The sequence below is a fragment of the Erpetoichthys calabaricus genome, chromosome 14 (assembly GCF_900747795.2).
Source record: "Erpetoichthys calabaricus chromosome 14, fErpCal1.3, whole genome shotgun sequence".
Lineage (NCBI taxonomy): Eukaryota > Metazoa > Chordata > Cladistia > Polypteriformes > Polypteridae > Erpetoichthys > Erpetoichthys calabaricus.
In genome coordinates, this window is record NC_041407.2 from 102,722,639 (window position 1) to 102,747,905 (window position 25,267).

At 46.0% G+C, this 25,267-nt stretch overlaps 3 protein-coding genes across 6 annotated transcripts in view; 2 read left to right on the forward strand and 1 right to left on the reverse strand.

Annotated features, from left to right (window-relative positions):
* The first annotated feature begins 1,386 nt into the window (after window positions 1-1,386).
* Window positions 1,387-2,211, forward strand: hspb9 (heat shock protein, alpha-crystallin-related, 9). Its single transcript, XM_028819290.2, has one exon. The coding sequence runs from the start codon at window positions 1,460-1,462 to the stop codon at window positions 2,114-2,116; it is 657 nt and encodes a 218-aa protein (XP_028675123.1). The 5' UTR covers window positions 1,387-1,459; the 3' UTR covers window positions 2,117-2,211.
* Window positions 2,212-5,751: 3,540 nt separating this feature from the next.
* On the forward strand, window positions 5,752-12,633 carry LOC114664958 (cytochrome c oxidase assembly factor 3 homolog, mitochondrial). The gene is made up of 2 exons (XM_028819291.1): window positions 5,752-6,014; window positions 11,990-12,633. The coding sequence occupies exons 1-2, from the start codon at window positions 5,816-5,818 to the stop codon at window positions 12,082-12,084; spliced, it is 294 nt and encodes a 97-aa protein (XP_028675124.1). The 5' UTR covers window positions 5,752-5,815; the 3' UTR covers window positions 12,085-12,633.
* Window positions 12,634-20,230: 7,597 nt separating this feature from the next.
* Window positions 20,231-25,267, reverse strand: part of LOC114665325 (serine/threonine-protein kinase WNK4-like) — a 95,363-nt gene continuing 90,326 nt past the window's right edge. The window contains exons 20-22 of one of the 4 annotated variants that reach the window (XR_007936682.1): window positions 24,093-25,198; window positions 23,435-23,561; window positions 20,231-23,267 (exon numbers count right to left, since the gene is read on the reverse strand). Coding sequence is in view for 1 of the 4 variants with exons in the window: in XM_028819822.2 (XP_028675655.1) it covers window positions 25,172-25,198 (27 nt within the window). In the remaining 3 variants the exon portion in view is untranslated. Of the gene's footprint in view, window positions 23,268-23,360; window positions 25,199-25,267 lie in introns of those variants that run through there. The other 3 variants (XR_007936681.1, XR_003718390.2, XM_028819822.2) reach the window with 3 other exon arrangements.

Genomic DNA, 25,267 nt, shown 5'->3' on the forward strand with positions numbered 1-25,267 from the left:
GATAGATAGATAGATAGATAGATAGATAGATAGATAGATGAAAGGCACTATATAATAGATAGATAGATAGATGAAAGGCACTATATAACAGATAGATAGATAGATAGATAGATAGATAGATAGATAGATAGATAGATAGATAGATAGATAGATAGATAGATAGATAGATAGATAGATAGATGAAAGGCACTATATAATAGATAGATAGATAGATGAAAGGCACTATATAACAGATAGATAGATAGATAGATAGATAGATAGATAGATAGATAGATAGATAGATAGATAGATAGATAGATAGATAGATAGATACTTTATTAATCCCAAGGGGAAATTCACAATGGACAGCTCTGCCTAAAAGCTTTCATCCTCATACACAAACATACACAGACAAACTCTGCAAACAGCAACCTTGACTTGAACTGTGTGATCCACGAGGCAGCAGCACACCTCTAACCTCTGTGCCATCATGCCACCCACCACAGTAAATCTTTATTAATGGCCCCCTCCTTTATTTAGCATAACACAATGCTTTGCATGCTCACAATGCCAGCTAAAGAGAGAAGACTAAACTGGGCAGCCTGTCAAAGGGCATATGACATCTCTCAGTTGGTGACATGAACGATCTGCGCTGGTATGTGGAAGGTTGCCGCATCAAACCCCGTTACTGCCAAAAAAGAGATCCGACTCTGCTAGGTCCAGGAGTGAGGTGCAATGGCTGACCCTGCACTCTGACCCCGAGGGATAGGCGAAAACTATTAAACTAATACAACAAATTGTATAAGGGAAAATAAAGAACAAAAAAAGAAAAAAAAAAAGAATTCGGCACCTTTGAAATATTCCTGTCTTTGAAGAAGGCTGCCCTCATGTGGTCACACAGGGGCTTTGATCTTCTGTCTGTGAGGTTTCGAGCACAAAACCTTGGCTATAATTTAAAGAACAGCAGAACAGAACTTAAATGCCCCCCAACCCTTCAGTCTGCTTGACTCCACTTTTCGCCCTTCATGTCCCATAAGCAGAAGAACTTCACGAAGGATCAGCCAATACCGTACTGTATTTCAAGCAGCCTTACGCACGTCCATGCTAGGAAGTCCTGCTGCTACTCTGCTCACGCTCTTCAATTAGGACATTACGTGTAAAAACAGCCCTAAAAATAACCCCTGTGATGAAAGGCTGCTGCTGCCGCTCATGAGCCATAATGCTGCCTAGGAAGCTGATACCTCGGCCTCTCCTGTTGGCAGCTCCGGGGCACAGTTATAAACTTTAGACGCACACAAGAATGTCAAAACCTCCTTTTGGCACATGACGGCTCTGTTGTGAGACTATGGGAATAAATTAGGAGCTGCCCTAACAGAAGATTATTCTAGAAATACCACTGGCTGCCAGACTGGCCCTATAAAAGGTCCTAAATACATCGCGGCATTGAGAGTCTGAAGTTAGGACTGACAAGAGGAGCACCATGCAGTCCCTGCTGCCCGAACCTTTCTTTAATCATGGAGCCAGCCAGAGCCTCATCCAGCAGAGGCCCGGGATCCGCATGCTCTGGCCTCTCAACACACCATCTTTTGCGGACATCGAACAGCACTTCATGACACGCCGGAGTGCGATGATGGCCCGACTCGCCGACTTTGTGAACGACTTTCACCAGGAGTTCTCAGCCAGCTTGTCAGGGGAGGCCCACCGCCATTCACCTGTCCTGAGTCAGAGGACCCTTCCTTCTCCTCCTGCTCCTCCACGGGTCAGCACCCTTCAGGCGCTGGAACTGAAAGACACGGACAAGTTCGAGCTGGTCCTGGACGTGCGAGACTTCTCCTTGGAGGATCTGACAGTGAAACTGGTGGGAGGAAAGCTGGTCGTGGCGGGACTGATGGAGAGAAAGGCGCCCTCAGGCGATGAAGAGCGCAAGGAGTTCACGAGGGAGCTCGACCTGCCCCGCGGGATCAACCTGGGGGCCATCACGTGCTCTCTCACGGAGGAGGGGCTGCTCAAGGTGGAGGCCCCGCCTCTGCAGCCCGACCGCGCCGAGCGGACGGTCCCGATCAGGTTCCGCACCTCTCTGACTGTGCCCATCGCCAAAGCCGCCGGAGAGGGCGAAGAGGGACGAGCGTCGTCTTGAAACTGAAGCTTCATGTCACCGTTAAAACGACAAGTGCTGTGTTCATATAAACTGTTTTTTATCATCACTTTTATTAAAAAAAAACATTGGCGAAAGGCGCGAAACGTTTTCTTTTGTGTTCTTTGACACTCCGATTTGCAGCCTAGCGATAATAAACTGTTTATGCTCAAGTTTATGTAGGACAGGGTGTTTATAGGTATCAGGGTTTTGTGTGTCCATATATATATATATATATATATATATATATATATATATATATATAGTGTCCTGCGGTGGGTTGGCACCCTGCCCAGGATTGGTTCCTGCCTTGTGCCCTGTGTTGGCTGGGATTGGCTCCAGCGGACCCCCGTGACCCTGTGTTCGGATTCAGCGGGTTGGAAAATGGATGGATGGATATACATATATATATATATATATATATATATATATATATATATATATATATATATATGGTTGAAATAGTTTACTGTCAAATAAATGCAAAGAGTACACGACACGTGTTTCGCCCTCATTCTGGGCTCATCAGGTGTACACTCTCTCTCTCTCTCTCTCTCTCTCTCTCTCTATATATATATATATATATATATATATATATATATATATATATATATCCTCTTCCGCTTTTCTGAGATTGGGTCGCGGGGGCAGCAGCTTGAGCAGAGATGCCCAGATTTCTCTCTCCCCGGCCACTTCTACTAGCTCTTCCGGGGGAATCCCGAGGCCGTTCCCAGGCCAGCCCAGAGACATAGTCCCTCCAGCGTGTCCTGCGTCTTCCCCGGGGCCTCCTCCCGGTTAGACGTGCCCGGAAAACCTCAGCAGGTAGGCGTCCAGGAGGCATCCTGATCAGATGCCCGAGCCACCTCATCTGACTCCTCTCGATGCGGAGGAGCAGTGGCTCTACTCTGAGCTTCTCACCCTATCTTTAAGGGAAAGCCCAGACACCCAGCGAAGGAAACTCATTTCAGTCGCTTGTATGCGCGATCTCGTTCTTTCGGTCACTACCCATAGCTCATGACCATAGGTGAGGGTAGGAACGTAGATCGACTGTAAATTGAGAACTTTGCCTTACGGCTCAGCACCTATTTCACCACGACAGACCGATGCAGATCGCACCGATCCGCCTGTTGATCTCCCGCTCCATTCTTCCCTCACTCGTGAACAGTGCAGGATTTACGTATAAGCTACACAAGCTATAGCTTGGGGCCCCCAAAACAAATTGTCCGAGTGAGCAATTGTCATATATACTTAAATATACTACAGCATTATTTGTCCCAATCAGGCCCGGCCTTAGGCATAGGCAAAGTAGGCGACCGCCTAGGGCCCCGGCGTCCGGGGGGCCCCGGATCGACTCCTTGGTCTAATTTTCACGCATTTCACAGAGCTTCCAGGGGGGCTCCGCCCCCCTCAGGGGGCCCCTGGACCCCCCTTTCGCCTAGGGCCCCATAATACCTAAGACCGGGCCTGCTCGTGAACAAGACCTCGAGATACTTGAACTCCTCGGGGGCAGGATCTCGCTCCCAACCCTAAGAAGGCACTCCACCCTTTTCCGGCTGAGGACCATGGTCTCGGATTTGGAGGTGCTGATTTCCATCCTAGCCGCTTCACACTCGACTGCGAACCATCCATCCATCCATTTTCCAACCCGCTGAATCCGAACACAGGGTCACGGGGGTCTGCTGGAGCCAATCCCAGCCAACACAGGGCACAAGGCAGGAAACCAATCCTGGGCAGGGTACCAACCCACCACAGGACACACACAAACACACCCACACACCAAGCACACACTAGGGCCAATTTAGAATCGCCAATCCACCTAACCTGCATGTCTTTGGACTGTGGGAGGAAACCGGAGCGCCCGGAGGAAACCCACGCAGACACGGGAAGAACATGCAAACTCCACGCAGGGAGGACCCGGGAAGCGAACCCAGGTCCCCAGATCACCCAACTGCGAGGCAGCAGCGCTACCTACTGCGCCACCGTGCCGCCCGCCAACTGCGAACCGAGTATATATATATATATATATATATATATATATATATATATATATATATATATATATATATATATATATATATATATATATATATATATATATATATATATATCGTTGGGGGACTCCTGCAAGTATATTAAAATCGAGGAGCGAGAGGGTCCCCTTGGGATGTGGCATGTATTGCAACACTGGCATAAAATTGAACAGGAGCTTCAATATATGTAATGGACAAAATGATCGGGGTGAAGCAACCGACGTCACTGTGAGTTGGTCGTCATGAAATGAATTTGGCGATTAATTATTATAATCGCAGTTCCATTTGTTTTACCATCCTGCTTCTCAAAATCAGGTAGCAGCGTTAACTGCTGCGCACCGAGAGGTTCTGGATGGCAAAACATAAAGGTAAAGGGCGACTTTATAGAAGGGAAGGAATACACACCTTATCACAGTATAATACGTGCATCTGATTGCAGAATCTTTAATTCCAGTTTCTGCGTTTTGGGAAACATTGCCAGTAAGAGAAGGGCGTAAGGCAGGAACGGCCGCCTGGCAGTTTAGAAGCAAAATAAATTATTATTATTACCACTTTTCTAAACCATTTTATTTCAGTTTTATGGGGGGCACGGTGGCGCAGTGGCAGCGCTGATGACTCGCAGTAAGGACACCAGCGATTCACGTCACGTCACTCCCTGCATGGAGTTTTCATGCTCTCCCCACGTAGGTTACCTTTAATGTCCAAAGACGCGCAGGTTAGGTGAACTGGCGACACTAAAATGTCCCGACCGTATGTTTGGTGTGTGTATTTTATTGACAGGCGCCCTTTCCAGGGTTTGCTCCTGCCCTGCGCCCTGTGCTAGTTGGGATTGGCTCCACTCCATACTTCCCAAAAGATCCGCACATGAAGGCTTTCAGGTGCCAAAGTGGGTCTTCAGAGGGATGCGCCAGTGTGCCGCACCGGTCAATCCGTGAGGCGTCGTATAGGCGGAAGCCTGTAGAGCGCTTTCATCTGAGGGGTGCCGTTTATGAAAGTTAACGAGTGCGCCCTCCGGACAATGAGGACGACCCTCAGGTCGTAGAAATCTGATGATACTGATTGGGCGCAATTACCACCTTTCCACAGTTTATAAAAGTAAAAGTGCACACTCTCCATACACAAAGGGGCGCGCGCCCCTTAAAGTCTGCGGAATATACGCATAGGGTGCCGTTTGTGTTACTAAAGGGGCTCGCCTCCGGACACCGGGTTGGTAGTCCACAGGTCGTCGATGTCTAATAATACCGACTATGAACAACGAAGGAAGACGTCGGTCCTCCACATGTGGAGTCTGTATGTTCTCATCGTGTGTATGTGGGTTTCCCTCCAGTGTCCAAAAACATGCAGGCTGTGTGAATTGGCGTTGTTAAATTGACGATGATATTTGTTAGCCCTGCAATGGATTTGTTCCTGTCCTGCGCCCTGTGTTATCCGAGATAGGCTCCAGCCACCCTGCGACGCTGGTCTGGATTAAGCAGGTTAGAAAATGACACAGCATTATTTTTCCTGACGTGCAGTGCCGCGAACATGTCGCATTATTCACTTGTGTTGAAGTGTGTTGAATACTCCCGGCAGCGGGGTGGCGCTGTGAGTGTATCTGGTGACTCAAGCCAGGCGGCGTCATTTCTCCTTCAGTTTGCAGCCCGCGTTGGATGGAGGTGACTCGAGATTAGAGATGTCGCAGAAGCGCCCTCCAGAAGACTCGAAGGCTCCTTTGGCACAGCGGATCGACCCCAAAAAGGAGCCGCTGAACCAGGAGCAGGCTTCGTACATCCGGAGAGCGGAGTTCGCCCAGTGGCAGAACAAATTTAAGAAAATGCGAGCACGCAACATCGTGACTGGCCTGAGCATCGGTGCCGTGGTGATCGGTATCTGTATCCTTTCTCCTTTTCGGCTGTCCGATTATTCAGTGTTGATGTCTCGAGTGTAGAAGAGAGCAGCAGGAATGGGGACGGAATAGCAGCCTGTGGCCGGTTTGTCGACTGAAACGTGTGTGGCTTTTTTATTCGGTAGACTACAAAGTATACGAGTGGGCGCGTGTACCCGGTAGTGTGGAGAAAACGGGGGCTCCGACCAGGTTTACAGCGCGTGAGTAAATTTAGAAAACAAGCGGGGAGCCAAAATGACAAACCAGGATTGTGTAACAAAACAAACAGAAGCTGAATATTAACGGGAGAGGGCATGGGGGGCAATTAGGGCAAAAACATGAAAGAGAACTTTACAAAGTGTGCAGACCCCTTCACTTTTTACACATTTTGTTAAGTGGCATAAAAGGTGGCAGCCTTATGCTTAAATTGAATTTTTTTCGTCATTGTTGCACTCAACGCCCCAGAATCCAGGACTTCAAGAATTTTGTATTTATTTAAAAAAAAAAAAAAACCTATCAGATTGACACAAGTGATTCAGAGCCTTTACTCAGTACTCTGTGGTGGGCTAGCGCCCTGCCCGGGGTTTGGCACCAGCAGACCCCCGTGACCCTGTAGTTAGGATATAGCAGGTTGGATAATAGATGGATGGATGGATAGTCAGTACTTCACTGAAACCCCTTTGGCAGTCTGGGGTCTTGTTGGCTTTGACACAACAAACTTCACACACCTGGATTTGGGGTCATTCTTCTCTGCAAAGCCCCTTCAGCTCCATCGGGTTGGTTGGAGACCAGCAGTGGGCAGCTATTGTCAAGTCTCTCCGGAACTTCAGTTCATGTCAGGGTTTGGCATCTCCAGGACATTTCACAGAGCTGTCCCCAAGTTACTACTGCTTTGTGCTTAGGGTTATCGTCCCATTAATAATAATTCTTAATAGAGTGTTTTATGTCACTACTCAAAGCACTTTACATGGTAAGTGGGGAGCCACTTCAGCCATCAGTAATGAGCAGCACCCACCTGGATGATGCAACGGCAGCCATTTTTGCGCCAGTTATGCTCACCACACATTGGCTGTTAGGTGGTGAAGTGGTGTGAGAGAGCGAGCCAATTAAGAGACAGGGAATGATTAGGGGGCCAGAATGGCAAGGCCGTGGTGGGCAACTCAGAGTCTTGAGGTACAGAGCTCTGTAGAGCAGGTCTTCATTAAAGTATGTTTGGTATCTTTCAAATCAAAGTTATTTATTCACAAACATGGAATGTATGCATTTGCCACAAGAAGTTGTGCTTCACAGTCCAGCAGTTTGTATAAATTTGACAAAATATCTTGCCTGCCCTTACATTTTACATTGCAGTCAAAGGGGCACAGGTATATCTCTCTATTATAATAAAAAAAATCTTGGGATGAGACGAGACTTTTTGGAAGGAAGTCCCACGAGGTGGAGACTTTTACTTTGAGATTCTTTCAAGTCACACCCTACTTACAACTATTTTCAAACAAGACCATGGTCATCATTTGCCTTCCGGCACTTAACCTGGACAGACACCAATCCATTAAAGGGCTTACTTATGAACACACACATTTACGAAGATCCAGTTTAGAATCACCCATTCATCTAAATATGGCTTCAAGAAACGATGAAGTCAAACAAATTAACGTGAAAATTGTCGGTCAGTTACACGGCAAATTGGTTAAATGCGTATCAATAGACTATGCGGAAGCAGTTGGTGGGGATGGTGTGGAAGATGAAAACATCAACTTACAATATCACAAAGAATATCTACAACCGTTAACGTCTGGTCTTCCACCGCCCGAATTACCGTTGAAAGAAGGATGTATCGTAAATGTTACTGTGTAATTTATGTCTGAGTGATGGGCTGTGCAATAGGACAAGATTGGTTATATTCAAAATTGGTCGAACAATTCAAACATGTAAAATATTAACAGGTGACAAGAAAGGTAATGAAGTACATCTTAACATTAGACACCAAAGCAGATCTTGATATGCCATTTATATTAAAAATGTTTACAGTTTCCCGTTAGAATAGCTTGTGCAAAGACAATTAACAAATCACAGGGACAAACATTAGGAAAAAGTCGGTTTATTTATTAGAGACTAAATTCACTCACAGGCAGTTAGTTATACGTTGCATTGTCACGATTTAAATCCAAACCCGGAATCAAAATTCAATGCAATCTTGACAAAAAGTTAATTCCAAATATTGTTTTAACTGAAGTTGCACACCCACACACCAAGCACGCACTAAGGCCAATTTAGAATCGCCATTCCACCTAACCTGCATGTCTTTGGACTGTGGGAGGAAACCCACGCAGACACGGGGACAACATGCAAACTCCACGCAGGGAGGACCCGGTAAGCGAACCTCAGGTCTCCTTACTGTGAGGCAGCAGCGCTACCCACTGCGCCACCGTGCCGCCCTTTAACTGAAGTTTTAAATTAAAGTGAAAATAATGCAAATGTAACCATTCCCATGAAAATAACAATCTCTTTAAATTGTATATGCGGTTAACCAAACCCTGGGGTTGGCAAGCAAAACAAGCAGGGTGCAGAGCCCCCTAGTCCAGGGGTAGGCAACGTCGGTCCTGGAGTGCCACAGTATGTGCAGGTTTTTGTTCCAACCCAGTTCCTTAATGAGAACTCAATTATTGCTGATGAAGCACATATTGCTTAAGTGACATTTTGATGCTTCATTTTAGTGGTCTCGCTTGTTAAGGTTCTCCAACCTTAATTGCTTATTTCAATCTTAAACTGCTGCATTCAGTGTTTTAATTGCTCCTTATTAGCAATAAGATGTAAAAGACAAAGCAGCCAGCAGTTCTCCAGCTAGCTTTTTTCCAATTACATCTGTGTGTGTTCATCATGCACGGTTTGATTTAATAAAACACTTAATAGAAAAATGTGACAGACTGAAAGTGATCTGTTTTAGGCTTCATATCATTTGGATGATATCCTTGGAAAGGAAAAAAAATCTACGATATAAGAGCCTTACATTGCACAGACTAACAAGCCATAAAATTAAATAAGGTCTGAGATTGGCAATGATTGGTTTCTAATTAAGCAATTGGGTTGGAATTAAAACCTGTAGCCACTGCAGCTCACCAGGACAGACGTTGCCTACCCCTGCCCTAGTCCAGAAAACAAAAAAGCCTTAAGAATTAACGAATACATCCATCGCGGGGGTTGCGTTCCAGAGCCTCCCGCGAATAAGAAAATCCGCGAAGTAGAAACCATATGTTTATATGGTTATTTTTTTATTGTCATGCTTGGGTCACAGATTTGCGCAGAAACACAGGAGGTTGTAGAGAGACAGGAACGTTATTCAAACACTGCAAACAAACATTTGTCTCTTTTTCAAAAGTTTAAACTGTGCTCCATGACAAGACAGAGATGACAGTTCCGTCTCACAATTAAAAGAATGCAAACATATCTTCCTCTTCAAAGGAGTGCGCGTCAGGAGCAGAGAATGTCAGAAACAGAGAGGAAAGCAAACAAATCAATAGGGCTGTTTGGCTTTTAAGTATGCGAAGCACCGCGGCACAAAGCTGTTGAAGGCGGCAGCTCACACCCCCTCCGTCAGGAGCAGAGAGAGAGAGAGAGAGAAAAACAAACATCAAAAATCAATACGTGCCCTTCGAGCTTTTAAGTATGCGAAGCACCGTGCAGCATATCGTTTCAGGAAGCAGCTGCACAGAAGGTAGCAACGTGAAGATAATCTTTTAGCATTTTTAGACGAGCGTCCGTATCGTCTAGGTGTGCGAACAGCCCCCCTGCTCAATCCCCCTACATCAGGATCAGAGAAAGTCAGCGCAAGAGAGACAAGAAAGTAAGTTGGGTAGCTTCTCAGCCATCTGCCAATAGCGTCCCTTGTATGAAATCAACTGGGCAAACCAACTGAGGAAGCATGTACCAGAAATTAAAAGACCCATTGTCCGCAGAAATCCGCAAAGCAGCGAAAAATCCGCAATATATACTTAAATATGCTTACATATAAAATCCGCGATGGAGTGAAGCCACGAAAGGCGAAGCGCGATATAGCGAGGGATTACTGTACATCCGTTTTTTTTAAAGTCAAGACAGGGTTTGAGTATTGATCTGCGTTTTGTAATTACATACATTGTGAACAAAAAAAAAAAAAAACACGTTATTGGATTCATCCATCCATTATCCAACCCGCTATATCCTAACTACAGGGTCACGGGGGTCTGCTGGAGCCAATCCCAGCCAACACAGGGCGCAAGGCAGGAAACAAACCCCGGGCAGGGCGTCAGCCCACCGCCGGCTAATTAACTATTTCCATTTATTTTAATTGACTTTTCTTGAAGGCTCTGACCACTGAATTGATTCTTTTTTCCTTAAATGGCATCTAAACATAAATTTTGATGTGAAGTGAGCCAACAGATGAACAACTAAGTTGGGGCCTCAAACTACAACCTTTATTCAGTTTCTTTACTTGAAGCCAATTCTCATTCTAATTCCATGGTGCTGATTCTGCCATGGCAGACATTTCCAAAACTGTTAATTTTCTTTTTTAAGAGCGCTGGCTGTCAAAAATGTTTTGTGGACCTGAGCAGATCAACATTACTGAGGCCTTCACCTTTCTTTACTTTCAGTTATTGTGTGATGGACGCAGGTTGTTGTTGATGTGTTGGTTCATTTTGTGTCTTAATATTGTTTGGTTGCTAATTAAGGAAAAAAAGAAATAATTAAGGGACCCGAGTCTTAAGTTGTGCATTAATTAAAATTAAGGCAAATAGTTAATTAGCAGCAAAAACTGGTCACTAATTAAGAAAAGGGTTAGAATGAAAACCTGTAGCCACTGTAGCCCTCCAGGACCGGAGTTGGAGACCCCTGCACTGAAGAAAATCAAAAAACAGAATCCTTGCAGTGCTGCCAGCTTGTGGAGCAGAGAGGTTACTGCATCCTCCACTCCAATCTTTTGTCTGATTTGCAAACTGCAGGCAGTCTACCGTTCGCTTCCCGGGTCCGTCCTGTGTGGAGTTTGCATGTTCTCCCCGTGTCTGCGTGGGTTTCCTCCGGGCGCTCCGGTTTCCTCCCACAGTCCAAAGACATGCAGGTTAGGTGGATTGGCGATTCTAAATTGGCCCTAGTGTGTGCTTGGTGTGTGGGTGTGTTTGTGTGTGTCCTGCGGTGGGTTGGCACCCTGCCCAGGATTGGTTCCCTGCCTTGTGCCCTCTGTTGGCTGGGATTGGCTCCAGCAGACCCCCCGTGACCCTGTGTTTGGATTCAGCGGGTTGGAAAATGGATGGATGGATGGAGGCGGTCTACCACAAGAAATCTCATAAAGTCCAGGACCACCCACTCAACTCAAAGGTCTGCTTGATGTGAGACGTAAGGGCCACTGGTGTGTAGTCGGTGGGTGAAGAGGCGCCTGCCATACAATGCAGTGGCACTCTCTGGAGCCAAAGGGACAACAGAACAGGTGACAGAGGACACCACAGGCTCGTCTTCCTGTATATCTCTGAGTTTACTCTTTAACAGGGAGGGCTGGGTGGTATTGAAGTGTGGGGGGGGGGCAGCGGGGGGCATATTATGATGTGGCAAGCCGTTGGTGCACAAATTTTTTTTCCTAACGTTTTCAGATCAGGAAATTTATTTTTAGTAAATTATAAGAGTAGACGTGTGTGTGTGTGTTGGAGGGGGCTCAGAGATGGCTGGGTGCCAGTTGGGGTCTAATGCTGCCAAGATTAAGTTTTGTGCCCCTGTTGGAGGGTGCAGTCCAGTTTGGTGGGGGGGTTTAACCTTCTGGTGGATACTGAAGCACCCACTCCATCCTCATGTCAGATCTCGGCCCCTCTCCCTGCTTGTGAATCTGAATCTGTGTGCCCCCCGCACCACCCAAAGGTGCATTCATTTAACACAGTTGCAGCTGGGCTCAGAGCAGACCACACTTGGCAGAGACCCTGTCAGTGGCTCCACTGGTTTCTCCTTGACCAGCCTGTTCAGATGGGTACACCTTCTACTCGATTTCCCAAGAGAAGTTCCTGGATGACCTGGAAAGCGAGGCCAAACTGGCGAGAACGAGGACCTCCGCTAACTAGCAGCTGCATTTCAGGCGGACTTTTCCTTTTTTTTTTATTTCTTTTCTTAAGTCTCTTTCTTGAATTAAGCCTAAAAGTCGAGACGCGTGGAACTCCTCCTGCAGGCCGACTCTTCTGGGTTGATGGGTTGTTTGGGCCCTTAAAACGAAGCTCGGGGACTTTCTTTATATGTGTGTCTGATTCTGTTAGTCATGGCGGTTGTGTTTCCATGCAGGACTGGAGTTTGCGTGGCACATGAATCAGATATTCACATCAGGCTGTTCTCTAGTGTACGTGTGCTGTGCACCTTCATCATAAAACATGAGCTTTGCAAGCCTTCCACGTGGAAGTCCCATTTCTATACGAGATAATTATGAGACTGTGTGGAAAAATCTGTTGACAGGGAGACCAAATGGAGAAAGAAAATGGAGAGAGGCAGCACCTTGAATCTGAGTGCCTGACCGCCTCTCAGAGTTTCTCTCTACGTGAATAGGAAAAGGGCAGAGCGGGACCCTTCATCGTGGGGGAGATTTTTCCTAATGACAATTAATAAAGCAAGTGTGAAAGTCAGGTCCATGTTGAAGTTTACTGTCGTGTGTGTGAGTGTGTACTGGGCACAAAGAAAACCATACTTGCATGTCCCAATGGAGTGGCAAAAATAATAGAAAAGTAATAAAAAGAGTACATGAGAGCTCAATGTGTGGTGGGTTCAGAGAGTATTGAGACCCCGTCACTTTCCGCACACTTGATTGTGTCATAGATTTAATTTTAAATGGACATGTTTGCCTTTTTTTGACTATGTCTACACTCAACATCCCATAATAACCAAGTGAACAGGTGTTTTCAGTACTTTTCACAAATCCCTACAAGTATTCAGACCCTTAATTCAGGCACAATTTTGTAGAAGGCCCTTCAGCAGCATTTCCAGCTTTGAGTCTTCTTGGTCAGTCTCTACAAGCTTTGCACTCCTGGATTTGGGCAGTTACTCCCATTCTTCCTGGCAGATCATCTCAGGCTCCATTCGACTGGCTGGGCACTGCCATCTTCAGGTCTCTCCACGCATGAGCCATTCAGGGACTTGTCACAAAGCCACTCTAGCGTCGTCGTGTCTGTATGCTTTGGGTCTTTGTGGTGCTGAGCTGTCACCTCAGTCTGAGGCAGCGTGCACCCTGGAGCAGGTTTTCTTTAAGGACCTCTCTGGATTTGACTGCCTTCATCCTTCCTTCAATTCTGACCAGTCTCCCTGCACCCTCTTAGTATGATGCCGCCACCAACCTGCTTCACCACAGGGATGGCGTTTGGCAGGTGGTGAGCAGCGCTGGGTCTCCACCAGTCCCTTTGCTTGGAGTTCAGTTTTTGTCAGTCTGTTGGACCTCCATCTTGCCAGTTTGAATACAATACAATTTATTTTTGTATAGCCCAGAATCACACAAGAAGGGCCACAATGGGCTTTAACAGGCCCTGCCTCTTGACAGCCCCCCAGCCTTGACCCTGTAAGAAGACCAGAAATAACTCCCAAAAAAAAACCTTGTAGGGAAAAAATGGAAGAAACTTCGGGAAAGGCGGTTCAAAGAGAGACCCCTGTACAGGTAGGCTGTGTGTACAGTGGGTGTCAAAAAGAAAAAGGGGATCAATACAATACATAGAACAAAAATAAACCTCAATACAGTTTAAAAATATTACAAGTACAGAGCAGAATTTAACAGTAGAGGATATCACATAATAGGATTTGAATTTGTTCAGAGTCCTGGAGACCTCGGCCATCAAGCTGCCTCCCTATTGGCCATTCCACAGCTGAGTCAGTGCTGGGCCAGCCAATCCGATGAAAGGACCCCACGACTCCTGCGATCCTCCATCAAAGGTGACTTTACCTTAGGCAGGCAAAACAACTTGGCAGGTGGGCAGTGGCACCAAGTGCCACATTTGAGTACCAAGAAGAGAAACACAACAGGTGAGGCTTAGTAACAAATTTTAACGATCATGTTACTTATCACCAGGACCAGGTAATATTTACCTTCGAGTTCTTGAGGAGGCTGGCGAGTGCAGATAGAAACCCTTGACACATATTTTTAAGATGTCACTGCGCACTGGAGAGATTCCAAACGACTGTAAAATGGCAAATATCATCCCATTATATAAAAAGGGTGACAGGGCAGATCCAAGCAACTGTAGGCCGGTAAGCTTAAAGTGCATCACAGGAAAATTAATGGAAGGAATTATTAAGGATAAGATTGAGCAACACCTGGCAAGAACAGGAGTCATTAGGAACAGTCAGCGTGGGCTCAGAAGATGGAGGTCGTGTTTTACTAACAGGCTGGAATTCTATGAGGAGGCAACAAAAGGATACGACCAGAGTGGAGCTCATGATATTATTGATGTGGACTTTCAGAAAGTGTTTGTTAAGGTGCCACATGAGAGGGTGGGCATCAAACTAGAAGAAGTGGCAGTTCAGGGTGATGTTTTTAGATGGGTGCAGAATTGGCTCAGACACAGGAAGCAGAGGGTTGATGGCGTGAGGAACCTCATCAGAATTGACCGATGTTAAGAGTGGTGACCAGCAGGGGTCAGTGCTGGGGCCGCTGCTATTTTTAATATCTATAAATGATTTAGATAGGAATGTAAGGAACAAGCTGGTTGAGTTTGCAGATGATACCAAGCTAGGTGGATTAGCAGATAATTTGGAATTCATTATATTATCACAGAAGGACTTGGACAGCAGACAGGCTTGGGCGGATTAGTGGCAGATGAAATTTAATGTCAGTAAATGTAAAGAATTACAAATAGGAAGTAAAAATGTGAGGTTACACAATGGGAGGTCAGAAAATCGAGAGCCCAACTTATGAGAAGGATTTAGGAGTTGTAGTGGACTCTAAGATATCGACTTCATGACAGTGTTCAGAAGCCATTAAGAAAGCTAACAGAATGTCAGGTCATATAGCGCCTTGATGTGTGGAGTACAAGTCACAGGAGGTTCTGATCAAGCTTTATAACACACTGGTGAGGCCTCATCTGGAGTCCTGTGTGCAGTTTGGGTCTCCGGGCTACAAAAAGGACATAACACTAGAAAAAGGTCCAGAGAAGAGCGACTCGGCTGATTCAGGGCTACAGGGGATGAATTATGAGGAAAGATTAAAAAGTTTAAGCAAAAGAAGATGAAGAGGAGACCTGAGTGTTTAAAATTATGAAGGGAATTAGTCCAGTGGATCGAGACTGTTATTTTAAAATGAGTTCATCAAGAACCTGGGGACACAGTTGGAAACTTGTGAAGGGGAAATTTCGTACAAACATTAGGAAGTTTTTCTTTACACAAAGAACGACAGACACTTGGACTAAGCTACCAAGTAGTGTGGTAGACAGACGTTGGGGACTTTCAAAACTCAACTTTATGTTTTATTGGAAGAAATAAGTGGACAGGACTGGCGAGTTTTGTTGGGCTGAATGGCCTGTCCTCGTCCAGAGTGTTCTAATGTTTATGTTTTAGTTCTAATGACTAACAACAGAGATGCGGTCTGCACAGTTAATCAGCAGCTCTAGTCAGGGTGTGCTAAACTGAAGGCGTGAGATTTGAAAGCTGAGACCGAAGGGGCATCTCTTATAGTAGCAAGGCAGACCAGTCCCAGTCTTAACATAAACGCCTGCTTGATGAAGTGTTGCTGAGGTGCTCGTCCTTCCCACAGGTTCTCCCGTCTCGGCAGAGAATCTCTGAAGCTCTGTTAAGGGTGACCATTGGGTTCTCGGTCACCTCTCTGAACACGGTCATTTTTGCCTCGTTAATCAGGAAGCGTCCTGGTGGCTCCAAACTGCTTCTGTTTTACACGTCATGAGGCCGCCGTGCTCCTGGGAACACTCCAAGCTTTAGAAATGGTTTTGATCCCCTTGCCGTGATCAACAATAATCATTCGTTACATTAATGTAGCGCCTTTCTCACTACTCAAAGCGCTTTACATAGTGAGTGGGGAGCCACTTCAGCCACCACTAATGTGCAGCACCCACCGGGATGATTTTTGCGCCAGTACGCTCACCACACATGAGCTGTCCGGTGGTGAAGGGGTGAGACTGATAGCCAATTAGAGATGATGGGGTGAATAGGGGGGCAGAATGGTGGGAAGTTTAGCCAGGACAGCGGGATACACTCTACTCTTATGGAGGAGGCCCAGGGATCTTTAATGACCACTGAGAGTCAGGACCTCGTTTTTTATGTCTCCTTGTCACCATTTTTACAGCACAGTGTCCCTGTCACTGCACGAGGCCATTGGGATCCACACACACACCGACCACAGGGTGGGCGCCCCCTGCTGGCCTCAGCAGCATCCCGAGAGAGAGAGCCGCACCCACCACACGCTGGACCCCAAATTACGAGGCGAGTGCGACCGTGCAGCTTTTCCTAGAGGGTCTCCCATTGAAGTCCTGGACATGCTTGAGCTTCAGGTGGATGGCCTCTTCTGAGCCGCACAGTTTGATCACAGACGTCTACATGAGGCTTCCTTGGTCTTCACATCTTGTGTGTTGTGTGAGTTGTTGGACCTTCTGTACACGGGTATGCATAACGTGTGCCTTTCTAAGTGATGTCCAGTTAATTCAGTTTGCCACAGGTGGACTCGAAAATCAGGTTCTAGAAACATCTGAAGGAGAATGAAAGCAACTAGGATGGACCTGAACACAATTTGGGGCAGCAAAGGGTCTGAATACTGACAGGATGGAGACATTACAGCTTTTTTGATTTTTAAAAATTAATTTGCAAACCTTTCTCAAAACCACTTTTTCACTTTGTCATTATGGGATGCTGAGTGTGGATTGATGGTCAAAATTGTCAATTGTATCCATGTATAATTAGATCTACGACACAACGTGTGCAGAAGGTGACGGGAGTCTGAAGACCACCGTAATGCATTGTGAAGCACGAGCACTGGAGCAAATTATATTCATAAAATGTGTTGTTCTAGGTGAGAAGACGAAGTACAGAATGCCCACTCGTATCTCTGGGCAAGTTGGTGCGTATGGCATAAGCAATAAATGGGAAAAAATGACAGCGGTTCTGTTTTGACCCCCAATTCCAGCAGTCCTCAAGAGAGAGGTTGTGCAGCATTGTTCATAACAGCACTCAAGTTTAGTTTGAATTCTTTGAGCGACTTCCAGTAACTGAGCCCACCCTTTATAATTAGCTTGTCCATTCGGTGGTCCTCTTTTGACCTGATGTTACCAGCCGAGCCCACCACACTGGCCCTCACAGAGGTGTAGATGATGTGAAGGATGTCAGTAACCACACTGCTTTATGTAGACCACCCTGTCGCTGATGTGGACCCCCGCTCTTTGAATAGCAAGCGGACACAGCAACACAGTTCATTAAGCAGTATGTTGGTTTTATTGATGCTGAGTTCTCAAAGTTCTCCCCCTGACTCCTCTCCTCTGTCTTCAGGCCTCCCTTATCAGTACACACAATCATCTGAGAATTTCCGAAAGTGACACTGACCTGCTGTTTTTCAGGTTTATTTCATCCAATGTCAGAATGACTTGTTTCACTTGTAAATCATTGCAGAGCAACACAGCCAACTGTAATTATTATGCAAAGTTCTCAATATGGCCTCCTGCAGCTCTATGGACGACATCAACGCGACAGTCAAATTCATCCTGTACTCGATTGAGCGTGTCGGGTATCGCTGTACTCGCGACTTCAGAGATCACCCAGTGTTGTTGGCACATAAACAGAATCCTTCACGTACCCCATAACGTGAGACCTTGGGGTCCAGAAGTGCAAGTGTCAGATTGTGGGCTCCTTTACGGCCAATCCGGCGATGAGGGAGCTTGTTGTTGAGAGATGCTCATCTCCTGTTGGACTGAAGGGAGGCCATCTGCCGATGACAGTCACAAACTCTGTGACCCCCCTCTTTCAATCGGTGTGTGATTGGCCCCCAAGCGCCTCACGGTGCTACAAATATGGCCCTTTGAATCTTTTTGAATCGCCCTGTATTTGTAGTCGGAAGTGTACAGCGTGAAGAGACCGGAGATGTGGTGCTCTGGTGTTCTTCACACAGTCCTCGAGTCTCACAAACTGGGCTCTGCCTGACAGGTAATCCTTCATCCAGGACCCCACAGGCTCACCCACCTCAACAGGTGATGGCTGGATGGTATTGAAGGCACTGGAGAAAATCGAAACACAGAATCCTCGCAGCGCTGCCACCTTGTGGAGCAGAGAGGTCATTGCACCCTCCACTCCAATCTTTGGATTTGCAAACTGCAGGTGGTCTACCAAAAGAGATCTCATATAGTTCAGGACCACCCACTCAAAGGTCTTCATGATGTGAGACGTAAGGGCCACAGTGGCACTTTCTGGAGCCGTAAGAACAACTGAAGAGGTGACAGAGGACACCGTAATGCTGGTCAGCACAGGACAGCCATCACAACTTGAGGACTGTAACTCCGTCTCGACCCGCGGCTTATCCTGTGCGTCCTCGGTTGTCTCCTTACATGGTCTTCAGTTATGGACACTCCACACTGATAGTTAGAGGTGGACTCCTCACTGGAGACCATTTCATTCCAGTTGGCGTGATAGGGGTTGTAGGGATGGGGGGGGGGGGGGGGGGGGGGGGTACTGGTCATTGGTCATTTGTGAAGAAATAAGTTTGAAAATAACACATTTATTCTTTAAGTGCATTTAATGTCACTTACTTAAACTACTACTTGAATGCTCAGGGGCAAATTTTAATTCTGCTTGAGTCACCTGCCAGCGAGATACACGTCTACTCCCCCCACTTCCCCCCAAGCATAACTGCTGGACACAGTATACAGTCGTGGCCAAAGGTTTTGAGAATGACCCAAGTGTTGGTTTTCACAAAGTCTGCTGCTTCAGTGTTTTTAGATCTTTGTGTCAGATGTTTCTCTGGTGTACTGAAGTAGAATGACAAGCAGTTCAGAAGTTTCAAAGGCTTTTACTGACAATGACATGAAGTTTATACAAAGAGTCCATCTTTACAGTGTTGGCCCTTCTTTCTTTTTCAAGACCTCTGCAATTCACCCTGGCAGGCTGGCAATCAACTTCTGGGCCCAATCCTGACCGATGGCAGCCCATTCTTGCAGAATTGGAATTGGTGACCACAAGTTCTCAATGGGATTAAAGGTCTGGGGAGTCTCCTGGCCATTTCTTCCTCAAGCCCCCTTAGTTCTCACTTTTGCCTTATGGCCCGGTGCTCCATCACATTGGTCACTGTACTGTTGTTGGATGGTTGGCAGAAGTTGCTCTCAGAGGATGTTTTGGTCCCATTCTTTATTCATGGCTGTGCTCTTAGGCCAGATTGTGTGTGAGCCCACTGCCTTGGCTGACATGAAGGGTCTCAGGATGCTTTACTGTTGGCCTGACACAGGACTGATGGTAGCGCCGCTCACCTTTTCTTTTTTCCGGATGCCCCAAACAATCAGAAAGGGGATTCATCAGAGAAAACGATTTGACCACAGCAGTCCAATCCCAGAATATCAGTCTGTCCCTGATATTTTTCTTGGCTTCTCTGCTGCCCTTCTTGTCACCCACCTGGCCATCCTCCACAAGTCTCCACCTCACTCACACCTGACTGCTGCCATTCCTGACCAAGCATTGCCCTGATGGTGCCTCAAATCAACTTTAGGAGACGGTCCTGGCGCTTGATGGACTTTTCTGGGCGCCCTGAAGCCTTCTCCACCTCTCTATTCTCCAGCCTTGTCCTCGTCGACACTCTCAGAAGATAGATAGATAGATAGATAGATAGATAGATAGATAGATAGATAGATAGATAGATAGATAGATATGAAAAGCACTATATGATAGATAGATAGATAGATAGATAGATAGATAGATAGATAGATAGATAGATAGATAGATAGATAGATAGATAGATAGATAGATAGATAGATAGATAGATAGATAGATAGATAGATAAGGAGGATTATTAGCGGAGCTCATGAGAAGCCAAGTGAAATGACCCCTTTTATTGGCTAACTTCACAGATCACAATATGCCAGCTTTCGAGGCAACTCAGGCCCCTTCTTCAGGCCAGCTCTCTGACTACTCCCGAGACTCTTCGGACATTTCTCTCCAAGGTGTGCTGTTTGTTCTTGTATTGTCATGGAGTTTTCACAGCAGCTCCTGTTTCCACCTCCATTTCAAAGATGTCCAGGTGAGTATAAATGGTGACTGTCACTTGGACCTGAGTGGTGCCCACTCTGTGGTGACACTGGCATCCTGTGCAGAAGACGCCATTGTCGACAAAAAAAAGGCTACGACTCCCGCAATTAATGAAACAGTTGAGTGCATGGTACATTGGCGCCCTCTGCTGGACATTTCAGATCCAGGATTCCTCACTTGATATATTTGCACAAAAATAACGCATTGGTCCCAGAAATTCTTTGACATTTTATTTAAGTTTTATTTGACACATTTGCTAGCGTTTTAAAGAGAACATTGCATTGTTATTTATAAAGTTTTATCTTCATCAGCAGTCTGTTTTATATATATATATATATATATATATATATATATATATATATATATATATATATATATATATATTAAAAAAGGCAAAGCAAAAGGCACCACGTTTGTGTTGGCAGTCAACGGACGCCTCCTCGTGCTTCTCTCCGCGATAGGCGATTAAGCCACGCCCCTACTGGATCGCCGGCCAATGGCGCCGCTGGGTGGGGTCTACGGAGCAGGGAGCTCTGCCGTGTGCGCCCCAGTAGCTTCAATTTAAGGTTATGGGTTCAAATCTGACTTAACCTGAGAATGTGAAGTCGTGTCCTGACATCCTAGAAGGATCCACAACCGTGAAAGGCGCTCTACCAGGGGTGTCCAACTCCAGGCCTGGTGGGCCGCAGTGGCTGCAGGTTTTCATTCTAACCCTTTTCCTAATCAGCTTTCACTGCTAATGAAGTCCTTTTCCCTTCATTTTAATAGCTCTGTTTTTCAGTCCTCTGATTTGATTCGTTTCTTCATTAAATGGCAGCCAAACAGAAATGAGACGTGAAACGAGCCGACAGATGAGCAGCTAAACTGGGGTTTCAAACTCCAACCAATCTCTTAATGAGAAGCCGAGTCTTGCTGGTGTTTAAGCCCGTTATTTAATTCCATGCCTTGTTGCTGCTCTCATTCTGTCACAGCAGACATTTCCGAAACTGTTGATTTTTCTTGATTTTCTAAGAACGCCATTAAAATGTTTTGGTGAACTGAGCAGACAGACCTCACCGAGACCTTCACCTTTCTTTATTTTCAGATATTGTGTGATGGGCACAGGGGGAGCTGGTTGTGTGGCGGCTTGTTTTGTGTCTCATTATTGTTTGGCTGCTAATTAAAGAAAAAGAGACAACTAAGGGGCCTGAGTCACAGTAATTAAAATGAAGGCAAAAAAAAAAACAAGTTAATGAGCAGCAAAAACGGCTCACTAATTAAGAAGATGGTTAGAATGAAAACCTGCAGCCCACCAGGACCGGGGTTGGACAACCCTATGCTATGCTATCAACATGACGCTGGAAAGCTTCAGATCAGAAGACTCTGGGCATTAAACTGATTCTCTGTTTTTGGTTAGTACCAAACCCGGGCAAGCTCACCATGAAAGGCACTATATCAACAGAAAGATGACATCAGCTGACAATCTGACTCTGGAATTAACTAAATGCTTTGCTATTCAGGTTGATACAAGTAAAGTAGTGGGAAAGGCACTATATCAAAATGAAGACTATGATGGCTAGCTTTAACCAGGGTATTACTGAATGATGTTCAGTTTCCATTACTGTTGGGTGTGAACAACATGGTAAGCAAAGGCGCTAAATGGAAATACAGATGGTAAGAGGTTCAGTGAAGAGCGCTATACAAAATATTTTTAATTGAGGTTCTGACCATGAATTATGAGGCTCTTTTATATTTATGCTGCTATTGAGCCCGTGAGGTATAGTAGACTAGTGAGGAAAGGCGCTATATGCAAATAATGATAGCCTTTGCCAGTGAGGCATTGACATTAAGAAATTAGGCCCTTACATCTGTTAATGTTTTTGTTGAATTAATTATTGCAAAAGGCCAGAATTCTTTGTATTTTTATTCAGGTCTCTCAGCTTTATCTGTAGACAAACAGCAAGCATTTTCATGGGGTGCACTTACTTTTTCACACCATTGGGTTTTCTTCTCCCTCTACCCCACCCAGACCTGAGGAGGTTCAATGAGGGCACAAACCAGGATCTCATCAGCTGGACTGGTTTATCCTCAGTTGGGTGCCCACTGAAGGTGGTGAAACTGAATCTGCCCCTTAACGGCAGGAAATGCCAGCCTCACGCAGGTTGTGGTATGGCAGCCTTGGAGCTGTGATGTTTTACTTATATAGTGCCTTTAGAAATGATGTCCTTACATTGGCTGTTCAAAAAAATAAAAAAGGATGGAGCTGAGGGGGAAAAAAAAAACACGTTAAAGCAGCCCTCATTTATGTGGGCACAAGCCCTGCTTTGTATAGCCGGGGCATGTGGTTGGCATTTCACCAGCAATAGTTGACGGTGCAGCTGCCTGTCATCAAATACCAGCAGTGGCATGTCATTCCTTAACAGGTCATCAGTTTAGACTTAGAAGTGCCTTTAATGTACACCATTGGGGTCTCAGGGACCCAAACCCTGCCCATTGACCCTCCCCTTATGCCCAGCCATGTCAGATTTTGAAATAATATGCTGCACACAGGGCTGTTATTTCCTTGGATAGGGAGGCACATCATGAGCAGTAATAGGGGGCAGAGCATCATGGAAAGCAAGGAATCGGCCTCATCAATGACTTAAAACTCTGCCTACGAGTGTAACGTAGAAAATGTCACTCAATCAGTCGGGTTTGGATAACCAGTGACTGCCAGTTGGAGCTGAGTGAACCCACCCTGTGATGGAACTGGCACCCTGTCCAGAGAGTCTACCATATTGTGCCCACTGGTGACAGAAGAGGCTACGACTCCCAAACAGACAACCGGGCTCAGGAAATGCCGCATAAGACACTGGTGCCACCTGCAGGATATTTTTGGTACAGGTTTACACTCAATAAATTTTACTGCTTGCCTGTTAAGGACAGAGTGAGTTGGCGTTTTGAACCCAGTATAACCACTAGGGGCAGAGGGATGTGGTGTGCTGAACCTTATAAATCCACTAGTGGCTTAAACAGAGTCACTTTTATAAAGTCCATATGCTCAGTAGTCACAGAGTGATTTGGTGTGTTAAATCTATATATCCACTAGGGGCAGAGTGATGTGGTGTGCTAAATCTATATATCCACTAGGGGGCCTACAGTGAGTCAAATTCATAAACTCCATATCCCCACTAGTCAGAGTGATTTGGTGTGTTAAACACTATATATCCACTAGGGGCAGCATGATGTGGTGTGTTAAACCCTTCATAGCCACTTCAGTCTAGAGTGAGCCGGGTGATAGACCCTATATATTCATTAATTACAGGGTGAGTTGGTGTGCTGTACCCAGAATTATCCGCTAGGGGCAGCATGATGTGGTGTGTTAAACCTGCATATCCACTAGGGGGCTGAGGGTGAGTTAACATGATAAACTCAATACACCCACTAGCCACAGAGTGATTTGGTGTGTTAAACACTATATATCCACTAGGGGCAGAGTGATGTGGTGTGCTAAATCTATATATCCACTAGGGGGCCTACAGTGAGTCAAATTCATAAACTCCATATCCCCACTAGTCACAGAGTGATTTGGTGTGTTCAATGCTGTATATCTACTGGGGCCTGGAGTGAGTCAATGTAGTTAACCCTTTATATGTCCAATAGGGGCAGAGTGAGTCAATGTAATAAACCAGTAGCCTAAAGTGAGTCAAATTCCTAATCTCCATATCCCCACTAGTCACAGAGTGAGTGATGTGCTAAACACTATATATCCACTGGGGCAGAGTGTTAAATCCTTTATATCCACTGGAGCCTAGAGTGTGTCAGTGTGATAGACCTTATTTGTCCACTAGTTAAAGAGTAAGCTGGTGTGCTGAGCCCAGAATATCCACTGGGGGCAGCACAATGTGGTGTGTTAAACCTGTACATCCACTAGGGGGCCGAGAGTGAGTCAATGTGATAAACTCTGCAGTTGCAGAGTGATTTGGTGTGCTAACTGCTGTATATCCACTGAGGCAGAGTGAGTCAATATGGTTAACCCTGAACATCTACTGGGGCTCAAGCATACCACCCCCCCCCCCCCCCCCTACTGCAGCGTGTGGAATGGGGCGTGGCTGGACATGGGTTGAGTTACATGTTGAGTTCTGCCCACAATCCACAGGCGTCACACCCCATTCTGCACGCTGGTAGTGACAGCTGTCAGGTCACAGCGGCTGGTTACACTATCGTACTGTACGGGGGGGTTATCCGACTCAAATAATGACGATTGTCAAGTAATCCAAGTTTACAAAAGCGTTTCTGTGCAGGTCACATCTTTCCGGTCCACCATATGGAGCTCAGGGGGACATCTGTGAATTAAATGCTTAACGCTGTCCGTGTTTAGGCAGACCCCATTCCGCATGCTGCAGTGAGGACCTCCTTCCTCATTGGGATCTGCAGTGCTATACCCTATATATCCACTAGGGGCAGAATGAGTCAAAATGAGGCAATTCCATAACCATGCAACCCACTAGCCCAAAATAAAAGTGTCTGCTGGAGACGTCACAGGGTGTACTTAACCCTGTGTCCACTGGGGGGCGCCATTTCACTTGCAGCTGTTTTAAGTCTCCTTACTTTGGTTGTTTTCCTACAAAGGACCACCTTTAGCAAGTCTTGTTTTTGGGGTAGAGGACGGGGTGGGGGGCTAGCAGCAGATCAGCACAATCGTAGTCGCTAAAAAGGTGAGGGTCAAGTCGGCTTGCCATCTCTTCTTCGTCTGCCCGTGGAGTGCCATCATGCTTCACGTAAAGAACTCCCATTGTCCCGTGGGCCGAAGGACACCATGTCCTCACTTTCATTTGAGTCTTTGGCATTGACTTGCCTGCTCCTTGCCACCCGTTTTGTTTTTTTTTTGTTTTTTTCGTGAGTAGACAAGAGGGTGGAAGGACATGAAAGCACATGTGCTCGTTGTCCATCAGTGCTTGGCCAGTCCTCTGGTGTGTCTGGATCAGCTGAGGTAGTCTAGAAGGCTTCTCCATCCATCACCGTCTGGAAAGAGAAGATGGGGGGAAAAAAAAACATTAGAGAGGTGAAGCCGCCCTCCATGGCGTCACGATA